The sequence below is a fragment of the Fukomys damarensis genome, unplaced genomic scaffold (assembly GCF_012274545.1).
Source record: "Fukomys damarensis isolate Sample0158 unplaced genomic scaffold, DMR_v1.0_HiC HiC_scaffold_32, whole genome shotgun sequence".
Classification (NCBI taxonomy): Eukaryota; Metazoa; Chordata; class Mammalia; order Rodentia; family Bathyergidae; genus Fukomys; species Fukomys damarensis.
In genome coordinates this window covers 22,303,325-22,328,079 of record NW_022900944.1, presented here as the reverse complement: position 1 = coordinate 22,328,079, position 24,755 = coordinate 22,303,325, and the positions used below count along the sequence as shown (strand labels likewise).

The following is a 24,755-nucleotide window of genomic DNA, read 5'->3' as shown; positions in this document are numbered from 1 at the left end:
CGTGGCCCCTCGGGCCCAGAGCTGAAGCGGCTGCAGCAGAGTGCCCTGGCTGACTATGTGTGGCGCAAGACCCGCGCGCGCCCGGGGCCTCCTGCAGGCAGCTTTCCAGCAGAGGCGCCCGTGGGGGCGCCCCGGGATCCGGATCGCAGCAGCTCCTTTGCAGGGCGCTTTCTGAGAGAGGACCTTCGGGCTCCCTGGGCCCCAGGGGAGCTGCTCTCTTCAGCTGTAGCACGCGGTGGGCCAAGAAACACCCCAGATGGGGATCACACCCTCGGAGGGCCACCTTCCCGGGGGGCTGCAGCAACCAAGTCTGCATCAGCCGAAGACCTACTGGAGCGCTTGGAAGCCCAGGCGGTGCCTGTCCACGCGAGATCCAGGTCCTCACCCACCGCAGACAAGAGGCACCAGGTAGGCCCCTTTGGCCCTTGGCATTAATGCAGTGGTGGGGGTGGGGAGGCACGTTGTTTGGGCTGCAGTATTGGTCAAAAGTAAAATTATACTGCAATACTTTACTCCATTTTAACATGATGAAGATTCGAGAACATCGAAATACTAATTTTTTTCTCTGCACCATTTTAACTTTCTATTTAAATAGGTTAACCTATTCAGATATGTTGGAGGGCAGCAAGTTGAAGGACCACCCCTAGTGGCAAGAACTCTAACTAAGGTGCTGCATTAATGGGACTGACCCACCCCACCCCACCCCTACACACAGACCCCCTTGTTCAGGCTTCCTTTAAATGCTGAAAGACCAACTGTTTTCGTGACATGATTTTTGCCTTAGTCTACATATGTGTATGTTGTTACAGAGATATACAGCTTTTTGTGTGTCTGTGTTTATGTGTGCACATTTACCTTATTTTAGGAAGTCATCTACCCCTGGATGCAAGAATGTGATGTTAGAAAAAGGGATCATACACACACACCCGTGCATGCACATGCATGCACAAGCACACCCATAGCCATGAATAGAGACTGTGTCTTTGTATTTTGAAGATTTTAACTTTGCACCATTTGTGTTCCTTTAGCATCTACAAAACAGCTGGAATTGATAATTATCGGCGTTGCATTCCTAGCCCTCACCTAAGTGTGTACCTGCCCCTTGGCTAATTATGCTTTACATTTATTATCTCATTGAATTAATCTTCACAGCCAGCCTGTATGGTGGGATATATTATATTGCCCGTATCAAATCCATGTCTCTGACTCCTACTTGCTGAGGTAGGAAAACTGGACTTTGGAAATCTCACATGAAAGGATTTCTTAAAGTCTTAAACTATGCAACAAGTATAAAGTGCTTTCTTCTGGAAATTTCAAGCAAGGGTAGGACCAGAACCTGAGCTTCTGATTGTTAGGAATCTGTTATTTTCCATAAGTAATTCTCAGCTTCGCACTTCTGCTGGAGTTCATTGGTCTGCCTCACCGTTCCCTTCCTACCTAAGATGTTGGTTCATGTGTGTGTTAGCTTGAGGGGGAAGAGCCCCTCTGTTGCCCCTTCTCTGGTTCTCCTCACTTCCACTGCAGAGAAGTCTACCATTCTGCGAGCATTTGCAGAGCATCTGTTGTCTAAAGTGTGAGTTGCACGGTTAAAGGAAAGAGCAAGGAAAGGCCCATGCTTCTTAGAGTTCACAACTGAGCAAGTGAGATGAATTTATGTATAAGCAATTCTAATGTGGATGGAGAATGCTGTGGCAGTGGTGGCGAAGAATATGCTACAGGAGGAAAAGTGAGTAATTCTAGCTGAGGTCCAAAAGGACTTTTGGGGTGGATGGGATTTAAACCAGGCTATAGAGGGTGGCAGGATGCTGAGAAGAGATTGGGGTGCAAAAGCATTAAGAGGAGGAAACCACTTGAGAGAATCAGTAGTTAACTAGCTGCGAGGTTTGCTTCAGTACTTCTGAAACACACACACAAACACACACAACCGTCCAGGAGAAAATACTGTACCTCCTGGATATTTTCTGCTCAGAATTGTCCAGAACACTCTACTCAGGATGAACCCTTACAACAAAAAATCAGTAGAGGCAATTCCATCATCTTCAATAGCCGTTTTCCTCCCTTCATAATGAAAAACTGTGCTAATTGCACTATTAAAATTGATCTAAAATTCATATGCAGGGAATTTTAGCTAGTTTGATGGACTTCAATAGTTTATTGCATAGCAATCCAAACTTTTTTTAAAAAAATCTTTCCTGGTGTTCTACAGAAAGACCCAGGGGAAAACCGACTTGCCCCACTTAGATGTCATTATTCTGTCTTGGGGAATTGGTTGGACAGCTGTGCGTGTTATCTTGCCTTTCTCTCTAAATATTCACCAGCCTGGTCAGTTTGGGAAATAGCATTCAAACATGTGTTGTAGTGAAGAGATGCATGCAAATTCCAATTACAAATATTATTTGAAAAACTTTTCAGAAGACAATTGAACACAGAACAATGTTTAGGTTTATTGAAGGGAATACCATGTTTAGATAGTAGTGTTAGGCAAATGAGGTCAAGAGGGAGATATTTCAAAGTGAAATTCTTCTTTTGTGCCACTTAGTGCCAGTACATTTTGAAAAATTCTTGAGCTTCCTTCTCCCATCCAGCAACTAGCCCTGCCTGACTAGAGAAATGGCCTATAACCAAGTTTGTTCTTTGTACTCTGTATCATCTCCCTTATTTGTGGTTTAGATAGTAAAAAACAAAACACTAATTTTAGATGAAACTAAGTTCACCATTTAGCAGTTTTGGCACTTGTTTCAAGATATTCATATTTTTAATTTTTAAATTCCAAGGACTCTGGTATTACACTTTTGTGAACGTTTCTTTTTTTTGTTTGGTTTTTCTTTTGTACCAGGGATTGATCTCAGAACCTTGTGCTTGCAAGGCAGACACAGTGCTCACTGAGCCAAATCCCCAGCCCTTGTTAACATTTCTCTTAAAGAATTTGTTTCATCCTAACTCCTAAAGGTTGAGTGACCTTGAAGAAACGACATGCCTCAGAAAAAAAGCATGGAGTCTGTATCTCGTGCTGCCTTAGTTGATGACATACCAAACATGCTATTTGCTCTTGCCAATCTATTCTAATATAACAGGATTTTATTAGTGTGGGTTTTGTCTGTTTGGTTGGCTGGTTTGGTTTCATACTATGAGATGAACCCGAGGATTTATGCAAACTAAGCATGCACTCTGCCTGTATAAGCTATTAACAAGGACATAGTTCCTTTTCACAATTCCTCCAAGTGTAAAGGTCATCATGGAAATCATTTCTTCTATGTATGGCAAATGATCACTCTTGGACCTGAAATAATGCCTGAGACCTGCGCAGATATTTGGCACATGGGGCTTCTCCCTAGCCAGCGTGGGATCTTCTTTGACACTTGCAGCCATCTGTTCTCTCTCCTTTAATCTCCCTTCATTTGCAAGATGCAGTTGCAGAACAGATAGTAGCAAAGGAACTCAAGTGCAGCTCAAACTCTGGGCTGTTTCCACTTACTTTTTGTGAGACCTTGGAAAACCCTTTGAAGTGGGTGGGCCCTGCAAAGCTGCAGAAAAATATCCAAACTTATTCTGCTTCAGAGACAAATTTATGCCTCGTCCTTGCATAGATTAAAATATACCATGAGAAAAGAAGATGGAAACAAAGTCTTTGTAAATCGGGAAGAGTGGAGGGAGTGAAGGGACGGCAGGGGAATGGGGGAAGAAATAAGAACCAGGATACATCACATAAGGGTATAAGTTCCCTACGATAAATGTAAATGTATTGTACACCTAAAATGTACCAATAAAAGAATTTAAGGAAAAAAAATATAGCAGAGACTATTAAAAGAAACTCTTTGGAGAAATAAGACTCCTGCTGATACTATTTCCAGAGGCTGAGTTAGAGGTTTCTCTGGTTGTCACCGTATCTTGGGGACCTTCCCCTTCAGCTCAAGATGGTGTGACAAGCATCACTCAACTGCTGAGGGCTTTGCTTAGGGCATGACACCACAGTATTGGACTCAGGCTTGATTCTGAGGGATGCAGCTACTAAAAAAGGCATCTCTGAGGAAGCATCCATTTGAGCTTAGGTATAATTAACAGAATCGACTTTCTGCAAAATGTGAACTTATGAAAAGCTAACAGTGTTCAAATTTTTCCTATGTACTGGCTTATACATATAAAATTAGGCCTCTTGCCTCTCTAATGAGGTAGATACTATTTTTACCTCCATGCTACAGAAAAGGGTGCTGAGGCCCAGAGAGGGCACAGGATTTCACCAGGTTCATAGCGAATAATGTTTTGACCCCATACTGCCTGACTCCAGTCTTTTAAGCTTCTGTACCAGTGGTGGTGAGCCTAGGGCACGCATGCTGCCACAGGCTGTTTGCGTCATTGGAAGGTCTAAAAGGTTCGCCATCACTGCTCCATGCCATGCTTGTGCCTCGAATAAAAAGAAAGGTGGGGAGAGAGAGGCAAGAATTAAACACCTTCTGTCTGAAAATGTCAGCCAATAAGTTGATTTCATTTTAACAAGACTTTTAATATGGACTTTTAATTATTTTTACCTTTTATTTTTGTAACCAATAACCCTAAAGTAGATGAATTTGTTATATTCATATTTCATCAATCACAAAGGTAACAGAATATTCTTATTACCTTTTTATTTTGGGGCACCAGAAATCAAACTCAGGACCTTGCTCTTGCCAGGCAAGCACCACTGAGCTAAATCCTCAGGTATTCTTAACTTAGAGCCCCTAAAAGAGTGAAAATTGAGACATTGGGTTTATAGTCCAGTATTCTAAAAATTTATGAAATTTTAAGTCAGTTTTGAGAAACCAAAATAAATTGGATGCATAACAAGTGGGTATAACTTGTACCAATAAGGTATTTCTCCCATAACCACTACTTCATCTTATATTGCCCTAAAATACTGTTTATGTTTACCAGTTTAGAGAAAATTGACACAGTCTTTGACACTGAATATATATATCCAAATCAAAGCAAGAAAATCCGATAGGAAGTTACCTTCCTTGGGCTTCTGCTAGGTTGAGGAGGCATTTTTCTTCCATCCAAATGATATTTTGATGAGAAATTTTAAATTTTTTTCTCAATAGCCTGCTAATGGGCTTCACTTCTTTTATTTTGTATATACATAAACATCAACTTAAGCTTGACATTCGAGGGGCTAGATCACACAAACACAGATGTTCCGCTTCATTCTCAAGATGAAATGCAGAGGAGTAATAGAATGTGAAAACATATTTAAACCTTACTGCATTAGGAGCACATTCGTATCACAGAAGAACAGTGTGAGGAGGGGCAGGAATTCTGAGTTCTGAGCCAGGAATTTCCATTCCTTATAGTGACACTTGAGCAAATCAGAACACTTGGAATTTATTTTTCTCGAAGTACTCAAGTCTGGTTGACTCCATTCCAGTTACCATTTAACCTGTCGAAGTTCCATGGAAAGATCTTGGGCTTTGAAGAGATTCTGGCTTGAATCCCATCTTATTTAACTGTAGGCTAGATGCAATTATGGGTTGCAATTACATTGTCATAAAGAGTAAATTACCAAAGAAACATCAAGTGTCTTAATATTCCGGGCACATACTTTTTGTATACTTAGCTCACAGTTAATACCCAGGGATGGGCAGCTGCCGTTATTAATAATTTCCAGTTGTCCCTTCTCCGTCCATGACCACCTTTGACTCTTTTCATTGCTCATTAATACCTTCGCCACTGACTCAGGGCAAAAATGAGTAAGAGGGTGAAAAGCAGTAGGCCCTTTGGACAGAGTAAATGATGAAATAAAACAGTAAAGTTTAGATATTACACATGGATTTAATTTTGTTTTCTACATGTCCTATTATAAACAACTTGAGAGTTGAATGTATTACCGTCAATGACAATATTAATCATCTTCATCATGGATGAGAACACATGAGACAGATTTTAGATTATCAGTTTACACTGTCTACCTTTCAGGACCCTAGCATAGACCCTTATTAAAAACAAAAGCTACTCCTGAAAAGTCCCCACACTTACTGATATCACATGTGAGACTTTTCCCAGAGAGAATTTACAGCATGATTACAAACCAGATTCTTATTTTCTGTAATTATCTTATCTTCTCTAATTCAGCACATTTGAGATTTTGCAGAATTCAGTAACTGCCCTGTCACTCCCACAATTCCCTATTGTAATTCAAGGACTTGGTTCATCGCATTCATTACCACGGTCAACTGTCAAGTATTGCAGTTGCTTTGAGATACTTGACATCAGTTTCCTCTGAGGAAACATCCTTGCTAAGGGAGGACCTTGGTGAAACAGATTGAAGTTCAAACTCTGGCTGCTGCTTTGGCCCTTGGACGCATCTCCTCATCGGGGCAGTGCGGTTACCAATACTCCCTGAAGCTTTTGAGGGCTAAAAGGCTAAGTATAAGAGTTCTACTGTGATGCCCCAAGTGTTCCTTCTCCTTCTGTCTCTATTACATTGGTAAATTTAAACACCTGTTTGTTAGAACTAATGCAGTGCCTTTCTTTTGTTTCCAGGGTGTGCTCCTGGGGGAAGACAGTGGCTTTGGTCTTGTGAGGGACTCGTGTTACTTGGCTGGCCCTGGATCCAGGTACGTGTGTATAGTGAAGATGCCTCCCTCTGCGAGTGCTGCTGAGTTAAACTACTTCTGTTACTTTCTGTACGAAGTTGAAATGCATTGTTGCCATGTTAAACAGTACAATGTGCTACCTTCTGAGTTTGTTTAGGCCATGGAGAATTTTTTATTTTTATTTATAAATAAATTCCTCTAAGAATGGTACTTGCTCAAAAATAGGTTTTGAACATATGCTATTGAGGAAATGCTTGACTTTTAACAAATTTGTCATCAGGGTCATTGATGAAGCATACCCTGGGGCTCCCACAGTAAACCCTCACTTGTGTGGCTGATCTCTCCCATTCTGGGAGCAGAGGATCAAGCTTGGGGCCTAAAGTGATAGGGAAATATGGGGCATTCCTTGAACAGCTTCATGTGGCAAGACAAACTCGTAGGTATCATGTAAATCAGAAAGTCAACTCAAAAATCATAATTTTTAGATAAGAAGATATACTGGGAATCTTGGCACTTATAATCTCAGAACTCTGGGAGGCTGAGGCAGAAAGATTGCAAGTTCGAGCCCTGCCTAGGCAACTTAGCAACTTAGTGAGTATCTGTCTCAAAATAATTTTTAAAAAGGGCTGGGGATATAGCTCCGTGTGAAAGCTCTGAGTTCAATCCATAGTCATGAAAAAAACAATGCAGTTTAGACACAAAGAAAGTAGTAAGAAAGCCTTTTTCTTAGTCTTTAAAAATAGTCATATCTCCTAGGTGGAAAAAATATAACGAATGATTTTTGATATTTTTATGTTAGAATTTGAATCCCCTCCCTTTCCAGGGATCAAATTTAGGACCTTGTGCTTGTGAGGCAGGTGCAGTGCCACTGAGCTTGATCCCCGGCTAGAATGTGAATTTCTGTACTCTCCACATGGAGAAACTTTGTGCGGAGAAATGTTCAGAGGGTTCTCCCTGAAGTGCGTGCATTGTAGGTTCCTTCAGTGCAGTGTCGTAGTGCTGTCTGCTACAGTCTCTCCCCAAGTGACAGTGTTACTAAACTTTCTCTACCACTTTCCGTGTTCTTTCAGGCCAGTTTCATTTTTCCTAACCAGTCAGTTTTCAGTTTCTTTCTACTTTTATGTTTTCCATAACTCAGTACTGTTACAGAAGCAGCCCGCACAGTCAGGAAATGGGTATTAAGTGCTACAGTCACGAGCAGCCTTCCCTCAGCTCGTACTCTTGACCCTTCCAAGGTGAAGCTGAGGGCTACGATTGGTTTGGGTGTCTAAAGTCAGGAGCAGGGAAAACTGACAATGAACTAACGCACTATTAAAAGAGAACTTGCTGGGCAAGGTGGTGCATGCCTCTAATCCAGCACTCAGGAAGCTGGGCATGACTGCCTCGAGTTTGAGGCCAGCCTGAACTACGTAGCAAGACCTTGTCTCAAACAACAATAAAAGAGAACTGATCTGAAGCGAAGGGATTAAACAAAAAGTCAAATAGTGCCATATTTTAAAAATAAGCAAAGGACTGGAATAGACATTTCTCCAAAGACTATAAAGAAATGGTGAACAGGCATGTGAAAAGCTGCTGAATGTTTCTAGTCACAATAGGAATGCAAATCAGAGCGATGAGATGTCACCTCACACCCTTAGGATGGTTAATGTCAGCAAAACAGAAGGTGACAAGTGTTGGCAAGAGCGTGGAGGAACTGGAACCCTTGCATACCGTTCATGGAAACAGAAAGCAGCACGGAGGTTCCCCAAATATTAAAAAACATACTTATGTATGATAAAACACGGTGTATATACTCTGGGATCCAGCAGTGCAGCTGGGTGTGATGGTGCATGCCTGTGACCCTAGCACTCTGGGACGCTGAGGCAGAAGGATGGCAAGTTTGAGCTCCACTTGGGTGACTTAGTGAGTCCTTCCCTGTCGCAAAATAGCAATTTAAATTATTTTAAAAGGGTTGGCAATATGCCTCAGTGTGGAGGGGGAGGGGAAAAAAATGACCCAACAGTGCCACTCCTGGTATACATCTAAAAGAATAAAAAAATGGAAAGCAGGATCTCAGAGATCTGGGCACACCCATGTTCGTAGCAGCTCCGTTCACAAGAGGCCAGTAGTACCTACCACCCACCCAGTGCCCACTGGCGGCTGACTGTGTGAATAAACGACGACTCGTATGGACAGTGGAATATGGAAGGAAATCCTGTCACACAGTATTGCATGGATCCTTGAGGAAGTCATGCTGAGCAAAATAAGTCAGGCACAGAAAGACAAATTCTGTGTTTCCACTTATATGAGACAACCTACTCTGATTCGCAGAAATATATGAGACTGGTGACTACCAAGGGGTGGGGAAGGAGCATGGGGGAGCTACTTAAAGGGGGTAGTTTCAGATTTGTAAGATGTGAAAGTTCTGGAGCCCTGAGTCACGATCATGGGAACCTTTTTTTAATACTGAGGATTAAACCAAAGGCCTGTGCATGCTGAGGAAGCGCTCTATTACTGAACTACACCCCAGTCCATAAATGTTTCTAACACTGTTGAACTGTATTCTTAAAAATCCCAAAGATAGGGCCGGGGATTTAGCTCAGTGGTTCTACCACCTGCCTCACAAGCACAAGGACCCGAGTTCAATCCCCGATACCAAAAAAAATCCAAAAGATAAAATTTTGGCTTTACAACAATAAAAAAAATGTGTTAAAAATACAGAAGAAAATTGCTCTTGCCTGGTATGGTGGCGCATACCTGTAATCCCAGAACTCAGGAGGCTGAGGCAGGAGGATCACTGCACATTAAAAGCCAGGCTGGGCTACACAATGAGTTCAAGGCCTGCCTGAACTACAAAGTAGGACCTTGTCTCAAAAAACAAAAAGCCAAAATAAGAAGGTGGGGGAGAGAAAATTACTCTTAAAATCCATTCTTAAATATTAGGATTCCTGGATGCTTTGAGCTTTGATCTCCTCTTTGAGCTCCTCTTACCCTATTTAATAAAAGGGCTTCTTAAAGATTTTGTTTTTACTTTAAAATCTGTTGCTGAACTATGTAGTGAGACCCTGTCTCGAAAAATAAATTAAATATTCCTAAAAAAATATGGTCACCATGGAGAAGCTTTCTCAACCAAATCTAAGCATTTACTCCAAATCTTACCCTCAAACATATGCAACTTTTGTATGGTCTTATAAACTAGAATTAAACACAAACTTGAAACATCAAAGTCTATTAGGCTGGATCATTAAAGGATAAGCAGTGTCACATATTTGAGTGTTATTTCCCCTTTTCTGAAAGCTTCAGGGTTGACTCATGTCTTCTTACAGTATACAAAGTTTAAAATAGTTCATGTCCACCCTCTTGAGCAGCCAGACCAGGGGAACCTTTTAGAGCATTCAGTGCTAACAGCCTGCTCCAGCACACAGGCCATAGGTTTGCCACCAGTAACCCGCATATGAGAGACACCTTTCACCCACCAAATATAAACCGTCAGACCTAGTATCTCGTGCTGGGTACTGTGGCTGCCAGGATGAATGGCATGGAATAAAGAGCTCCTCGGGGGATCGCCTGCCTCCGTGTACCCAGTGTCCCCCATCAAAAAGTGCAGAACAGCTGGTCTTAGATGTGGATGGGCTTCTGCATGAAAAACCGACTCAGTGAAAGGGTCTGTGATGGGAAAGGAGGGGTAGCATCTGAGAGAGAGGTGGACCTTTTACTCAGCCATCTGCATCTATAAGAAAGAAGAAACAAGACGACAGAAAAGCTAATTTGGTTCTCCGCAGTCTTTCCCTTCCGTATGCCACACTATCCTCGCCTGGCACTTGGATGGCTTGTGGCAGGCCCTGCGCTGTTGTTCCAATGTGGAACTGAGTCACCGCTCCTTCTAGAGACTCAGGGCTGGGAGATGAAAAGTGCCATCTGTGTGCCAGATTCCCTGGCAAAACCAGTTGACGAACTACAGATTCGGAATTTGTAAATGACAGGATTTGCTGGGCATTTTTATCCTCACATTAACTCTAGCATTGCAGTACCGTAGATGCTTTTCTTTATCTTGTTTGCCCTTTACCCCTCTTGAACATAGTAACAAAAGTACTAGGAATTGCTGGATTTTCCTTGGTGCCTAAAGTACAGTTGTTTAAATCACCACGCGTATTGCTTCTGATTGTCAGTATCTTCAGAAGCAACTGTTTCTTAGCCCTTTAGGTGAACCTCCTCTCCTTTTCATTTTTCATCTTAGGAAGTGAAAACACAAGGAAACTCAATGTTGTAAATGAAACCCTCCAGTTCAGCAGCCCACAGCATTTGCAAGCAGACCTTCCCCTTAGGATCCTGACAGGACAGGAGGAGGCAGGGACCAGTGAGGCAGGAATCATTGTCCCCCAGACCCAGGAGATGAACAAATCAACCACTTTATGTCCTTTTTTATGTCCTAAAGCCTACCTTCAAAAGCACCTGGCGGGGTGGTGAGGGAGGAGGGCTCCACACGATGGTTTCCTGTTGAGACCTATACTTGTCTGATACTTGAATTTGCCATGGAAATATAGGATCCTGCTTCTCTTTAAGTGCTTCTCTTATGTGTAAAATGAGTTGTGGGCTCAGTGTTTGCCTTTGTTCAGAGCTGTAATTACCCATCTCTATCCTGTTCCAGGTCACTCAGTTGTTTAGAAAGAGGCCAAGAAGAGATGCCATTGCTCAGCCACCGTCCTGCCCCTCACTGGAGTGGCTTAGGCGGCAGACCACCCTGTGGTTCCTCAGCTCCAAGTGACTGTCCTGGGGTCCCGGACCGTCAGGGGCAAGCCAGCAGAACACCGGGCCCCAGGACACTGCTCCTTGGAGAGGCCAGGGCCACACCTCCGACCCCACTTGGCTCTCCTCTGCCTTCTCCCATTCCCTCTAACTGCTGCACGAAGCTGACCTCGGATCAGAAGGCTGGGAGGGACAATCAGGCAGGGCAGCAGCCTCTGCCCACCTTTACCCATATAGGGGCCCAGCTGCCCAGCCCAAGCAGCACCCCAGAGCCTGGGGGAGGAGAGAGAACATGGAAGAGGCTCTCACTGCCTCAGCAGCAGCCGCCTCCTCCGGCGAAGTGGGCCCACGAGGCTCAGGAAGACGGCCTGTCCGAGGAGGCCTCATTGCCGGAGTCCACAAACCCAAAGCACTGTAGGAAGCATCTGAGCCTTCCTAGTGCACACAGCACTCTAGAACCAGGCCCTCTAGGGAGGGTCTCCCTGCGAATATCTGAGTCAGGCCTGCAAGCGTCCACCGTGCCTCAGGAGGAGTACGAGGATGATGTGTTTGTGAAGGACTCGCACCCCAAGGCTCCTTCCAGCCCGGAGTTTGAAGCTCTTCCTCCACCCCCACCTCCACTGAGCCAGGAAGCCCCCATGACCAGCTCAGATGATTTTCCTCCACCTCCTTCCCAAGCTGAGTGTGAGGGGCTGCTGGCCATGGAGGCTCCTGAGGGGTCGGGCCACAGGTGAGTGAGTGGCTTTGAGATTCTCACGTCCAGGCTTCCCTAGTCCTTCTGTTGGCCACAGAGGAGCCCTGGGATGGAGACTTTCTTAATACAAACTCAGTTCATGAAGCAGCCAGAGCTGTTTTAATCATTTTCCCTGGGTGGTAATTCTGCTGGTGTGCACTAGGAACCAGGGAGGACGGCAGTGAGGACAAAAGGTAAACCCCAGCTGCGTATTTCACATCATGGGTGTGGGAGGTCCAGAGAAAGGAAAATAACATCCCTCTTCGTTAGCTGAATTCTGAATCAGTTAAGATAAAGGAAGAGTGCAAGAAAAAAAATAGCACTTTTATTACTAATCAAAGCCACAGTTTTCAGTATCCACTCTGTTGCGTGTAAGGCAAGTGTACTGCCTGTACTAACCTCAAACAGGTTTACCTGCACAGTAGGAGATTGTGCGAGACACAAGGTAGCCTGAGGCACCTCTCAGAAGAGGTTGGGCTGGCCAGAGCCACTCCATGTCCATTAGAAGGAGCAAAGAGTAGAGCTAAAGGTCAGTGCTTAGGGAAAACCTCTTTGGAGCCAAAAAATGGAGAAGCAGCATTTCCCAGCACATAGGTTCTAGGACAAGGGATTTCACATGTACACATGTAACCTTCAGCTGTGTCCTCTGAACATCGAGACAATGACCAGTTCAGAAAGCTCTGGAATATATTAGCGACATTAATCAGAACAGAATTCTTAGTAATTCCGTCTCCCTTAGGAGATGACAGCCTCCCTGGGAGCAGCCACCAGGCTTACAAGGACCTTGAGAACAGGCGTGGGGAGGGCACCCTTAGGAATGATGGAAAACACTGATCTCTTCCCTCCTTTTGCCTTGTTCCCTTTACCCTTTTACTGACTCTTCCCTTTTCATTCTTGTTTTGTGTCCCTACCAGCTCTGGCCAGTTTTCCAAGGTGGCAATTGCAAAGGAAAGGCACACACTTGCTGCAGCCCATTGGCTAGGCGGTCCAGCACCGCCTTCCAGACCCCAGACTTCTGTCCAATGTTCAGAGGCCAACGAGTCCAGCGCACCTTTCTTCAGGAGTGTTCAGCCCCAACTGGCAGGGTCTCCTGGCAGGCAGCCGAGTTCAGGGCCACCCCTTCCCAGTCAAACCCAAAGCCTCATCCATGAGCTGCCTGGTGGAACTCAGAGTTTGGAGAAGAAAGTCAGTTCTGATCCTCAGAAAACCTCCGAAGATATCAGAACAGAGGCTCTGGCCAAGGAAATTGTGCACCAAGACAAATCTCTGGCAGACATTTTGGATCCAGACTCCAGAATGAAGACAACTATGGACCTGATGGAAGGTTTGTTTCCCCGAGATCTTAACTTACTGAAGGAAGACAGCACGAAGAGGAAGGCCCTGCAGAGGACTGGGAGCTACCCAGGCTGTGATGGCAAGAGGTAAGGCCCCGGTGATGCCCCCAGAGGACTTAGAATGGAATTCCTTCTGTGGGTGGTAAGTCAGACAGTCCGCTGCTTCCACGGATCTCTGACCCAAGAGCGATAGGGGGTTGACACATGCCCACAACAGAAATAACAGCAATAGTAATAATTATCATTCATATCTGTTGTTCACGTTGTATGCATCAAGCCTTGTATGGATTTCTTCATATAAACATTTTCACTTAATCATCACAAGAACCTTCTGGAGTAGCACCCAGGGTGTTCTTATGTTTTACAAATGAGGAAAGTGAAGCACAGAAGAATTACCACCACGCCTAGCCAAGGCACTGGAACGTGTGTGTGTCCTGGTGGTGACACAGTGCCCCTAGCTCGGTGCACGTCTGGCTGCTGGTTCCCTCTCCGCGCTGCCCTCTCAGAAAGCCCCAACCCCCACCCCCCACCAGTGTGGAGAAAGAAGTGGGAGTGGTAGATATGACCACGCGTTGGTGTTTGCTCGAATCTGAAAATTAAGAGCATGAAAGGGATGCACAGCGCTGGTTTTGCTCCACCCCTGCTCCTAGCTCCCGAGCCATGTGTTGACCGTCCTCTAAGATGTCCACTGGCACCTCACCACCAGAGAACTGCAAGTACTGTGTGCTGCCCAGTCACCCTCTCAGCTTCTCCCAGGTTGCCGTTGGGTTTTCTTGCATGTTTGAATTCCTTTAGGGCTACTATGAAATGTTTTCTTTTTAATTTTCAGTGAAAACTGTGTGGGTTGACAGACTGAGACTCAGCAGTTAATGGTTTCCAGACTAAATGAAAACAGCATTTCATCCAAATTCGGGCTTGCACTTTAGAAAGTTGTAGGTGACCCTAACTAAATTACTAGCAGGAATAGTGTTTTACTGGGGGAGGGATACACAGTACTCATAAACAAGCTGCCAGGTTACCAGAGGCTGTCTTCATTCGAGACCTTACAGTTCCCTTGTCCTTCCTTGTCTTTTCCACATTTGGGAAATAACCACTTGTTATTTGGTGTGAAGCGAGTTACGCAGGATCGTGTGTTTAGCAACCATTGCTGAGCACCTCTATCGTGCAAGGTCTCCCAGGGGATAACCACCGTGCCTCTGGGATGAGTTCTGGGTGTGCCGCTCAGCTCGCCACCTGTGGTCACTGGTCATTCTGTTGTCTGATGACCCAAGCAATTTAAAATACATCTTTAGAAAAGCATCACCATCCAGAACATTTGCTGTATAAGTGAAATGGCCGGTAGCATTTGCAGGAGGCCTGGGGCCTGCGGAAGGATTTCAGCTGGGTGGCATGCGCCATCTTCTGGTGAAAATGAGAACTGATCTGTTGAGATGAACTTCAGCAAATCGCCATTGTGAGATTTAATCAACAGCTGTAGAAATCTGTTCGTAATCTGGTAACGGCAGTCTGGAAGAACATTTAAATGTGAGGAACTAGATTTATTTAAGACGGAAATTTCTAAGGAACCAAACAATAGTAGACATAGAAAAGATAACCAGGGGAGGGTAGGAAATGACCCCCAAACCTGGACTTTGTGGTGACGTGGCTCCACGTTGCGTTTTAGGGAAAGGAGTCGGAGTCATTTTTCTGCGCATCATTTAACCTGCTTAGGAGCAGCAATCTGCCAGAGTCCCGATCCCCACTTTTGTCCCCAGTATTGCCTTTGTGTTGTCCACCCCAGTGTTGCCTGGCTTTGTTTGTAAATACTTACTAAGTCATCCTAATTTCTGAGAAAGAAACGCACCACTGAAAGAGCAGGCATCATTAGAGAATTGTGTGTGGCTATGTTTTGCGTCCCTTGTGGTCCAGGAGCGAAGACACAGCAGCGGCGGGCTTGCTGGTCAACTGCCCTGCCTACCACAGTGTGTCTGCTGCCAAGGCTGAGCTCCTGAACAGGATCAAAGAGATGCCGGAAGAGGCGAACGAGGGAGAGGAGCCGCTGGATGTCAATGAAAAAAAGGTAAAGAATGAATGGGAGTGCTCTTGTTCTGCTTCCCCCAGATAAAGTCCTGAAAATTAGCAAGGCTGCTGGCCCCTTGGGCAAGAGGAAGAGGGGAAGGGACCTTATCCCCAGACCTTATCACCGCCATCATTAGACTTGGGCTTTTGCGTGTACTTTAGTTTTCTTGCAGGCGGCCTGCAGATAGGCAGGACAGGTAAGCTACTGAAATGTTTTATCTTTACAAGTGACGTTAAGTAAAGCAGATAGGTTTTAAGTTAATTCCTTGTAAGTTTCATAGCCCAGGACCCTGGCTGGTCCAGCATGGGGAATCTCAGCACTGTTCTCAGCAGCAGACCAGCCAGTGCCAACAGGCTGTGTAATTTTCATTTAGTAATATATGGTCAAATAGAAAACTAGAAGATTTCTTTAGGAGGGAAAAAGAGGCCATTTGTCAAGCACTTCTGAGAAAAAGCGATATTATCCTTTATCCATTCTCCATCTCTCTTTCCAAAGAGCCCGAAAGCACAGGATCAGAGTATAGTCGTTAGCATTTGGTACTGCTACAGAAAATTTAAATGTCACATATTTTTAAAATGACCGTGCTGTCATGGCCTTCCCACATACCAGAGAAATCTAAACTGGGCTGTGTCTACAGGGGAGAAAGTTTCTGCCATTCCACTTTCTCTACAGCCCAGAGGAACTGCCATCCCTGAGCTCACAGCTCTCCAGACATCTCAGGCATGCGTTTGGCAGAAAGGCGCTTACAGCTCACTTCTGGCTGAATGCGGCATGGGAGTGGTTTTCAGTGGAACCTGATTCCAGGAGAGGCTTTACGTGACTCTTGCATTTATCCTTCAGTGTGTATCCCAAACCCTCTTGCTGTTCTGTTGGAATGAAATCACAGGGTATGGAGCCTGGCGGAGAGAGGGGTGGGACAGGAAGGGTTTGAGAAGTCAGCGTCTCTCCTCCCTCCCACTGCTCCAGCCTTGCGGGCTCGAGGCCATGGCTGATGCAGCCATCACGTAACTTGCTCCCCCAATCAAGGTTGTGCCGGCTCAGTGCCCACTTCATTGTACACGTATGGTGTATCCTCCTCGGCGCTGCTCAGCACTCCCCACTTTATGGATCCTGATTGGCAGTAGACCCCTTTGCCCTTATTCTGTATATTTACCCCCAAGAAGGAGCTACACAGACACCATGACATGTACCAATTTTTACCATGACATCTTTCCCTGAACATTTTATGTGGAAATTGTTATCTTGTTTTCTGCATGTAGATGTACCTGCATTGCAGTAGCAGTATAGCAGATTACCCATTGCTTTTTTTCCCCTAGCTTAATTTTATGCTTTAGCTTTTTCATCACTTTATTATCACCCTGTCACTCTGAGAATTGTGTGGCATAAAATTTAGGAGGAATTCATCCTCACAGGAAATAAGTAATAGCATTTGTTAATCTCTGGAGTGGACTTTTAAAAAATATATAATGTTCTGTTTATTTGCACAAAGTTCTACAAAGCAATCAGAATTAGAAAACTTAATTGCCAGGTCATACACCTTATGTCAGAATTAACCTTAAATCTGTGACCCCCAACACCTGTTAAAAATTGCTCCTCTAACCCTTGTAGCCGTGGGAACTAAACTAAAATGAAGTTGCCTGGGTATAACTAACCAGAGCTCGAGTATGAGCATAGAACAAAACCAATGCTAAGTAAAAAATAATAGGACCAGCGTGTCCATGATTTGCAGCCTGAGGAGTCAGTCTCAAGTCATTTATAGTATCTTTAAATGGAGAATCAGGCCTCCACTCAGTGAAAAGGGGCACTAGTGAGAGGAAATCTCCCAAATGGACACAGACGTGTAATCCGGGGCCTGATACCTAGCACCTACTTCATAAATGTCCGCTGTTGTCGGGTCCAGTGGTGCGTGCACAAACTCACACCACTCTGGAGGCTAAGAAGGGAGGGTGGCAAGTTCGAGCCCAGCCTGGGCAGCTTGGTCTACCTAGTGAGACCCTATCTCAAAAATCAAAAGTAAAAAGGACTGCAAATGTAGCTCAGTGGAAAGGCCCTGGCGTCAGTCCCTGGTATTGCCTAAATAATCAAGTAAGTGTTTGCTAAATTACGAAGAGCAGATCTCCTATGTTGGATTTTACCATTTAACAAGAGAAATAGCAGGTATACTGTATGAGCTAAAAATGTGGGGGAGGGGAGATTTGACTAGAGCTAAGCAAGTAACTTGGATCATCTTGACCCTTACTTTACGTTATAAAATAGAGTGATGGATCCTCATAATAGTGGGCAGACAAATTAACTAATGTAGAGGGACAGGGTGTTTAAATCGTTGCAGTGCAGGACAATGTGACTGCGGTGTCTTGTTCTTGCTGGGGAGCTGTTTAGGGAAAGTCCTTGTAAAGATGCAGGATTGGTTGGTGTGTCCGGTGTCTAAAGTGTCCAGATGCTTCTAAGCCAGTTCCCTGTTGCTAACAAGGCTAGAGAGCTCTGTGTTTTCCTCAGCAAGATACCTAGGAGGAAAGGAACTCACGGTGTTCTTCTCTCATCGCCCTGGAACATGATGGCCACTGTGCCAGGAGATTACTTCTTACCCTTAGGGTTTATCTGGCTCTTCATGAAGGAAAAAGGTGAGACTGGGATATTTTAGTTGAGGAGAGCATCAACAGCAGTGAGCGTTCTTTTGGTTTCTTCTTCCTTCATTCCTGTAGGGCTGCAGGTAGCCTGAGGGGCCGGGTCAGTTAAGTGTAAGATGGTTCATAAATACTGAGAACTTGCCCTCCGGTTCCAGATCCAGTGCTGGGCCTGGCAGTGCCCACCTCAGGAGGGCCCTGTGCCTGCTCTCTAGGCACCTTCCAGCTAGTGAGAGAGGTGGGTTATTTCACACAGACTTGCGGATCTTCTGATAGGCGCATGTCCTGTGCTAGGGGAGTGCAGAGGAGCAGGACCTACCCCCCAGGCGCGAGTGAGAGAAAAGGCTGCCTGGAGGAGGTGAAACCAGAGCTCACTGTGAGATGTGTCAGAGTGATTCAGGGTAGGAGGAAAAGGGACATTGGAAACAGGGGAACAAGCAGGAGACTGCAGATACAGGAGCGTCTGGAGTGTGTGGGTCGTGAGGAGAGATGCTTGCAGTGGGTTGATATTCATGAGTAAAGAAAATTTACCAAATTTAGAAAAATAGAAAGGCACAAATGGTAGAAGATGAGGCTGGAAGGATCCACGGAGGCCAAACGGTTGTGGAGATCACACGGGATGGGCTTTGTGTGAAATGCAGACATTCAGGTTTTATCGCATACCATGGAAAACCCTTGGACAAGTTGTGTTTGTTTTAATGAACTACAAATTCATAAATGTGTACTAGAATTTCCATTTGTGCCATTTAGCATGCCTCACTTGGAAACAAAGAAATACTTGAGCTTCAAATAATGATGGTATTGAAGGAATCTGTTAATACATTCGGTTTAAAGTTGAAAATGCACTTTCTTTCTGATCTACGAGCTTTTCTAGTGATGATTTTAAAAAATGGTTCTTGATCTGTATCCATTCCTCAAGGTCGTTCTGTGGAAGAAGGTATGCCCTTCATCACCTTTGCAAAATAATCACCCGTTGCCTAATATTTAATGTTATTAACAATCTACAAAGTATTTCTATGCATTGTCACTCAGAATCAATGGAAATGAGTGTCTTTATGAATAAATATTTCAAAAATTGACACCAGAGTTTTAAATCAGTTCTACTTACATTTTCTTATACATCCTAGATAAATATTTTAAGAAAATACTATAAATGTTAAAATGTGAAACACTCTCATGGTCTGAACCGTAGACATTCATAAAACTTAAATATAATACTTAGGGTTTTCAGTGTTTTGGCTAAAACTTGCCACATCATATCATAAAGAAAATTCTACATAAACATCACTGGCTCCCTATTCTCAAGGCCAGAAGACACCCTCTGTCATCTCCTCAGATCAGTGCAACTCCCAGTTCTCAGCCACTCGCTCCTGTTGTCTTCATCACTAAGGTTCCTTGTGTCCTTTCAGCCTGAAAAAAAAAATTACTTTTGCCTTTCCTTCAGACTAGATCTGCTGATGACAAATTTTACATCTAAGAATGTCTTTACTGAACTATTACTCCGGATGAATATTTTCTTTGGCTATGGAATTCTGGGTTGACTGGTGGTTTAGTTTTGTTTTTTCATCTCTTTAAAGATTGTTTCACTTTCCTCTTGCTCCCATGGTTTCTGATGAGAAATACACAGTTAGCATGCAGTGGTTGTTTTCTCAGATTTGTGCAGCAGTTTGGTTATGATGTATTTGAGCCTGGTTTTCTCTGAATGTATCCTGTTTGGGGTGTGCTGGGCTATTGATCCTGTAAAATTTTTTTTAACCAACTTTGGGGCATTTTCAGCCATTGTATCTTTAAATACTCTCATACATAATCTCTCCATCAGAATCCACTAGTAGATCCTGTCATATTTCTGAACAATTCCCCAAAGCTCTAGGATGTTTTGTTTCTGTGCTTCTGGGGACTGAACCCAGGGCCTGCACGCTGCTCTGTAATGCCCCCGGCTGCCTTCCCTCCCTCCCTCTGTCACTCCCTTCCTTTCCTTCAACATTGGACAACTTCTGACTTTCCTATCTTTACATTCTGCCAGCAACTTTAATATTTCAGATGCTTGTATTCCATTCAAGATTCTGGTTTGTATTTCTTTGCTGAAAATTTGTCTTTTATTTGAAGAGTGTTAATTTTTACCATGGAACGTGCTTATAAAAGCTGTTTTAAAGATTTGATAATTCTTCTCTCAGGCTTTTCTCAGGGTTAACAACTGTTGGTTGCCTTTCCTCAGCAAATTAGTCACATTTTTCTGGTCCATTGTCTGCTGAGTGTGTGCTGTATGTTGGGACTCTGGCCTCGGTTCAGCTTGGAGAGAAGTTTGTTTTGTTTTGCTTTGCTCTGGTTTCAGGGAGCAGTCGAGCCAGTTAGGTTCTGACCACATGTTCTGTTTCACCTGGTAGGATGCTTGTGACAGCAGTTGTGTTTTCAGAGCCATGGCTCTATTGTAGAGTCTGGCCCCTCATGTGGCCTGTTTCAGGGGTTGGTCTGGGACTGGATGGGCAGTTCTATCGCAGTTCAGTTTTCTGAGCCCACGCGGTAGGTACTGTCGGGGCCTGTCCCACACCTGTGCAGCTTGGAGCGAGTGCAGAGCTAGGTGAGCACCAGTGCAGGGCTCAAGTGCCTTCCTGTCCAGTCCCCACTGCCCCATGTTCTCCACACACCCTCTGGCTCCCAGGGGCCCCTTGTCCTAGTCCTCTGTCAGAAAGACAGGTTCCTGAGGAACGGTGGCATGCTGTGCGGCTCTGCAGTTGTATGCAGGAAGGACAAAACTCAGACATAAACAGGATGGGAGACCCTCAATTCCTGTGACCAGAAGAGTTTTTCTTGTGGCTTAAGCCCCCATGTATCAGTATTGTGTAGTGCAGCTCGGCAAACAGGACAGGTGGACAAGGGACACCCTAGGGACAGAGGTGGGAGAAGAAAAGAGAGGGACAAGGCCCCCTCCCCAAACACTTTACCTCAGGGGAGCCCTCCCTCCTCCCTTCCTGAGTTCTTGCTGCTGCTCAGGCTGGCCTCAGGTCATAAAGAGGGGGCATGAAGCTCCCCTCTGTGGGTTGTACTCCTTCTAAGCCACTGTAGTATGTGGTGGGAGAGATTGTAGTGGGCTTTGTCATTTTGGCCAGTGGCGCAAGTGCCCCTCTGTGCTTGTCAGTATGCAGAGATGGGGCAGATTGTGCACTTTAGAAAAGTCATTCTCAAAACTGTGTGCAGAGTATGACAGCAGAGGCCATTGGTGGGCCATTGGGAAGGTCTTGTGCCCACCATAAGGAGAGGACCGATAGGGTCTCCAGGCAGCAACATAGGACAGTGACGAACAGAGCCTGGTGACAGGCCAGACGCGAAGGATGGAAGAGAGGTGTCCAGGGTGACTCCTCTGCCCTGGCTGTGGTCATTACTGAAACGGGGACTTATAGGGAAATCATTTTGGGGACAGGAGATGAGTTTAGCTGAAGAAATTTGAGAAAGGTTTCTAGTGTTTTATCAAGGTTTCCTGATAACTGGAACCAAGACACCACACCAAGTAATGACTTTCTGGGCACACAGCTTCCCAAGAAAAATGACAGAGAACATGCCACTTGGCAGAGAATGTGTGAAAGGATATCTAGAGTTGGCAGCAGGAAGTCCCCGTGGTCTTTCTGCTCTGATCAGGTCACACAGCATGTGGTGGAGGACAAGAACTACCCTGCCTCTCCTGTGTGACATTCAGCCAAGCCAGCAGCTGTGTGCTAGAACCGCACAAGGAAATGGCTTTACCTCGTCCCAGTTTTCCACTAGCAGAAACCTAAATTCTACTGTTTCTTAGCCCCTGCCCCTTGGCCCTGTTCCAAATCACTCTTGTATAAAACACGTCAACTTGCCAGCAGTGTTGGTAACAACGTTCTTGGCACCACTGTCACCACATGTCCTTTGCATGGAAGGCCAGAGGTGTCAGGAGGGGCAGGAAGCTGAGAATTCCCCAGGTGTCTGTCTGAAGCCAACAGTGGGTCCTTCAGGTGGTGGCCTAATCTTAGGACAGTACAAAAAGCTTCAGCTGCATTTGATGCTTTTCTGTTTTCAGAAGTACTCGCACAAGCCTTACTTTGTACCCATAGCAGTCCTCTGAGTTACTTTAATGTAGTCATTAAAAGTCCAGACCCTTGAGCCAGATGACCTGGGCTCCAGCCTGGATCAGCCCCTCCAGGCCATGTGGATTTAGGCCAGTTTAGCAGCTGAGTTGCCGTGCTTTCCTCATCAGTGAACTGGGGATAATGATAGTATCTATATCTTCATGGCTGGAAACAGTAAATGAATAGTGAAACACTTAAATAGGATAAAGAAAGAGCTCATCAGGCAGGATAGTATTAGTTTTAGGCAAGTAAGCGATCTGAGGGGTGGTGAGTTCATGACAAAGCTGTCCGTCCTCAGAGTCTGCTCCTCCTGGAGGGTGAGCAGAGGGAAGGAAAGGGCCCTGCAGGGCATTTCTGCTTGCAAATGGCAAGGTGGGAGGAAGGCCTATTAATCTGTGTTTACAGAAAGAACCATTATAAATAGCTTTTCGTTTTGTGGAGAGTGAGCTAACAGTTTATACCAGATGAGAAGTGGCTAAATGTCAATGGATTTACAAATTAAGTAGCTCCTGAGAGTCTAGTGTGTTACACACACACACACACACACACACACACACACACACACACGTTATCCTCTCCCTCCCTCTGGGGACTCTGGTGGTAGAAGTGGTTTTTTTTAAAGAGATCTACCTGATGAGGAAGTACAGCCAACTTTCTCTTGTTGTTTTGAAGGCAGGTGGCAGAACCACTGCACTAAATCCCTGGCCCTTCACTGTAATTTTTTAATCCAAACGTCCACATTTAAAAGCTTGGTAGAATTTTTAAAAATTCATATACCATCTAAATAAGCAGCAGGGGCCACGAGTTACTGAGGGGACCACCAGTGAGTGGCACCAGCAGGTGTGGCCGAGCGGTAAGATCACATTGCAGCCCAGCAGATAGCTCTGAGTGCCACAGTGCGTGTTGTTTTTCACACTGTCAGACATTTCCAGCTCCTGTGCTGTTTCCAGGCTCCTGTGACAGAGTTCTGCTGTGCCAAGTTCTGATGGCTTTGTAAACCAAAACCGGGTCTGGAAGGCAAAGACCTCATCCATTACTCTCAAGCTTCCTCCCTGACTGCCGTCCTCTGTGTCACACCCTCCTGACTGTCCCAGCCTGCTGCATTGTGTGCAGCTGCCTGCTCAGCACTCCTGGTCGGGGAGCCAAGGGCAGTAGGGTGCCCTTCTCCCCACTGCTGACTTCCACACTTATGGCACACACACTCCTCACCCACACTGGTTTCTGCTCAGGTGCACGTTGATAATCATCACATTTGTCCCTTACAATGTCAGCCTTGGAGAGCCGTCATAAGGATATTTCTAAAGACATCAGTTCAGTTATCCACTGCTTTGAGGTCCTTCCAGGAATAACATACCAGGTTAGTTCTAAAAGAAGTCATATTTGAAGGAATAATGAAAACTATGAGGCTGGTACCTTTTCTTTCCACAGTCCTGCTTTTCAGAAAAGCATTTACTAGAAAGTTTACTTCTCAAGATGTGAGATTGAAATGGAGGCCATACCTGAATGAGCAGGGGGCCTTTTTTGAGAGCAGAAAGACAAGTGTGTTTCACTTAGCCAACTGCCTCTTTGGATTGGGTGTGACCCGGTTTTCTACATGAAGGTATTGGCCAGTAATGTTAAGTGACGAGCTATCAAATTGACCCTACAAGGTTAAAAACTCCAGGGTTGACCTCTTGTTGTATCTTTCATTGTCTCTCTCTCTCTCTGAAAATGGGAGTAATGATGCTTGACTTGCCTCAACCCTGCCCAGTGGCGATGTTGGGAAACATAAGTGCACACAAGGTTTATTTTTCCCTCCGCTTTCCACTCCAGTGTCCTTGCTCTTCTCTTCATGTGAACTTAGCACAGTGAAAGCTGTTCACCCCCCACCAGGCATTTTGCTGCTAGAACCTGCCAGGCCGTCTTGCAGGCAAAAACCATACTGCTGCCAAAAGTCCTTATAGATCTAACCATAGACCCCAAATCAGGCTGTTTTCCATGAGGAGGTAAGGAAAACTGAACATTTATTAACATTAGGCAGTATTCTCTTCTGCCTGGATTTTTCTGCGTTCAGAGTCCTCAGTTGAAGAATAAAATGCTTATTACACATTGCCGATTTTCTTTCACTACTAAAACTGCCTTTTGTTGTGGTTTTGTCTTAACCAAACAGCTTTAAGAAAGCCTAAGATTATAACCCATGATGAGTGAGTAGAGTTCTTAGCCTTCAGGATTAGGCAGGTTGAGAGGACAGCAGAATGTCAGTGTTTAAGCCAGGATTAGGCCATTTTCAGCACTGAAGAACTCTGAAGGTCCAGGTTCCAGACAGGCAGATTTTGGTGAAATAAAGACTTCCACGTGTCACTGTGATTCCTAAAGAGTCCTCTCTGGCACTTACAACACTAAAGAGAGAATTAAAAAGCTGTCCAAAACTTTCAGTTTTACTAGACAAAAGTATTGGTATTTTTCCCTCAGTCCTTTAAAATGAAATCAGTGTGGTTAAAAAGTAACTGAATGTCTAGATTTTTAAAAAATATCTATTACAGCCAAAGTCACACTGCCATTAATCCCCTCAAAATACTTCCTCTGGCTTCAAACACACACATCCTATTCTTCTTGCCATGTTTTTTTTTTTTTTTTTTTTTTT

The 24,755-nt window shown here is 44.8% G+C and overlaps 1 protein-coding gene across 1 annotated transcript in view; it reads left to right on the top strand.

Moving 5' to 3' along the window:
- The window catches only part of Shroom3 (shroom family member 3), a 301,418-nt gene that overhangs the window by 271,147 nt on the left and 5,516 nt on the right, over positions 1–24,755 (top strand). The window contains exons 6-10 of the mRNA XM_033757773.1: positions 1–408; positions 6,514–6,587; positions 11,194–12,021; positions 12,939–13,445; positions 15,267–15,417. Of these exons, the coding sequence (XP_033613664.1) occupies positions 1–408; positions 6,514–6,587; positions 11,194–12,021; positions 12,939–13,445; positions 15,267–15,417 (1,968 nt within the window). The remainder of the gene's footprint in view (positions 409–6,513; positions 6,588–11,193; positions 12,022–12,938; positions 13,446–15,266; positions 15,418–24,755) is intronic.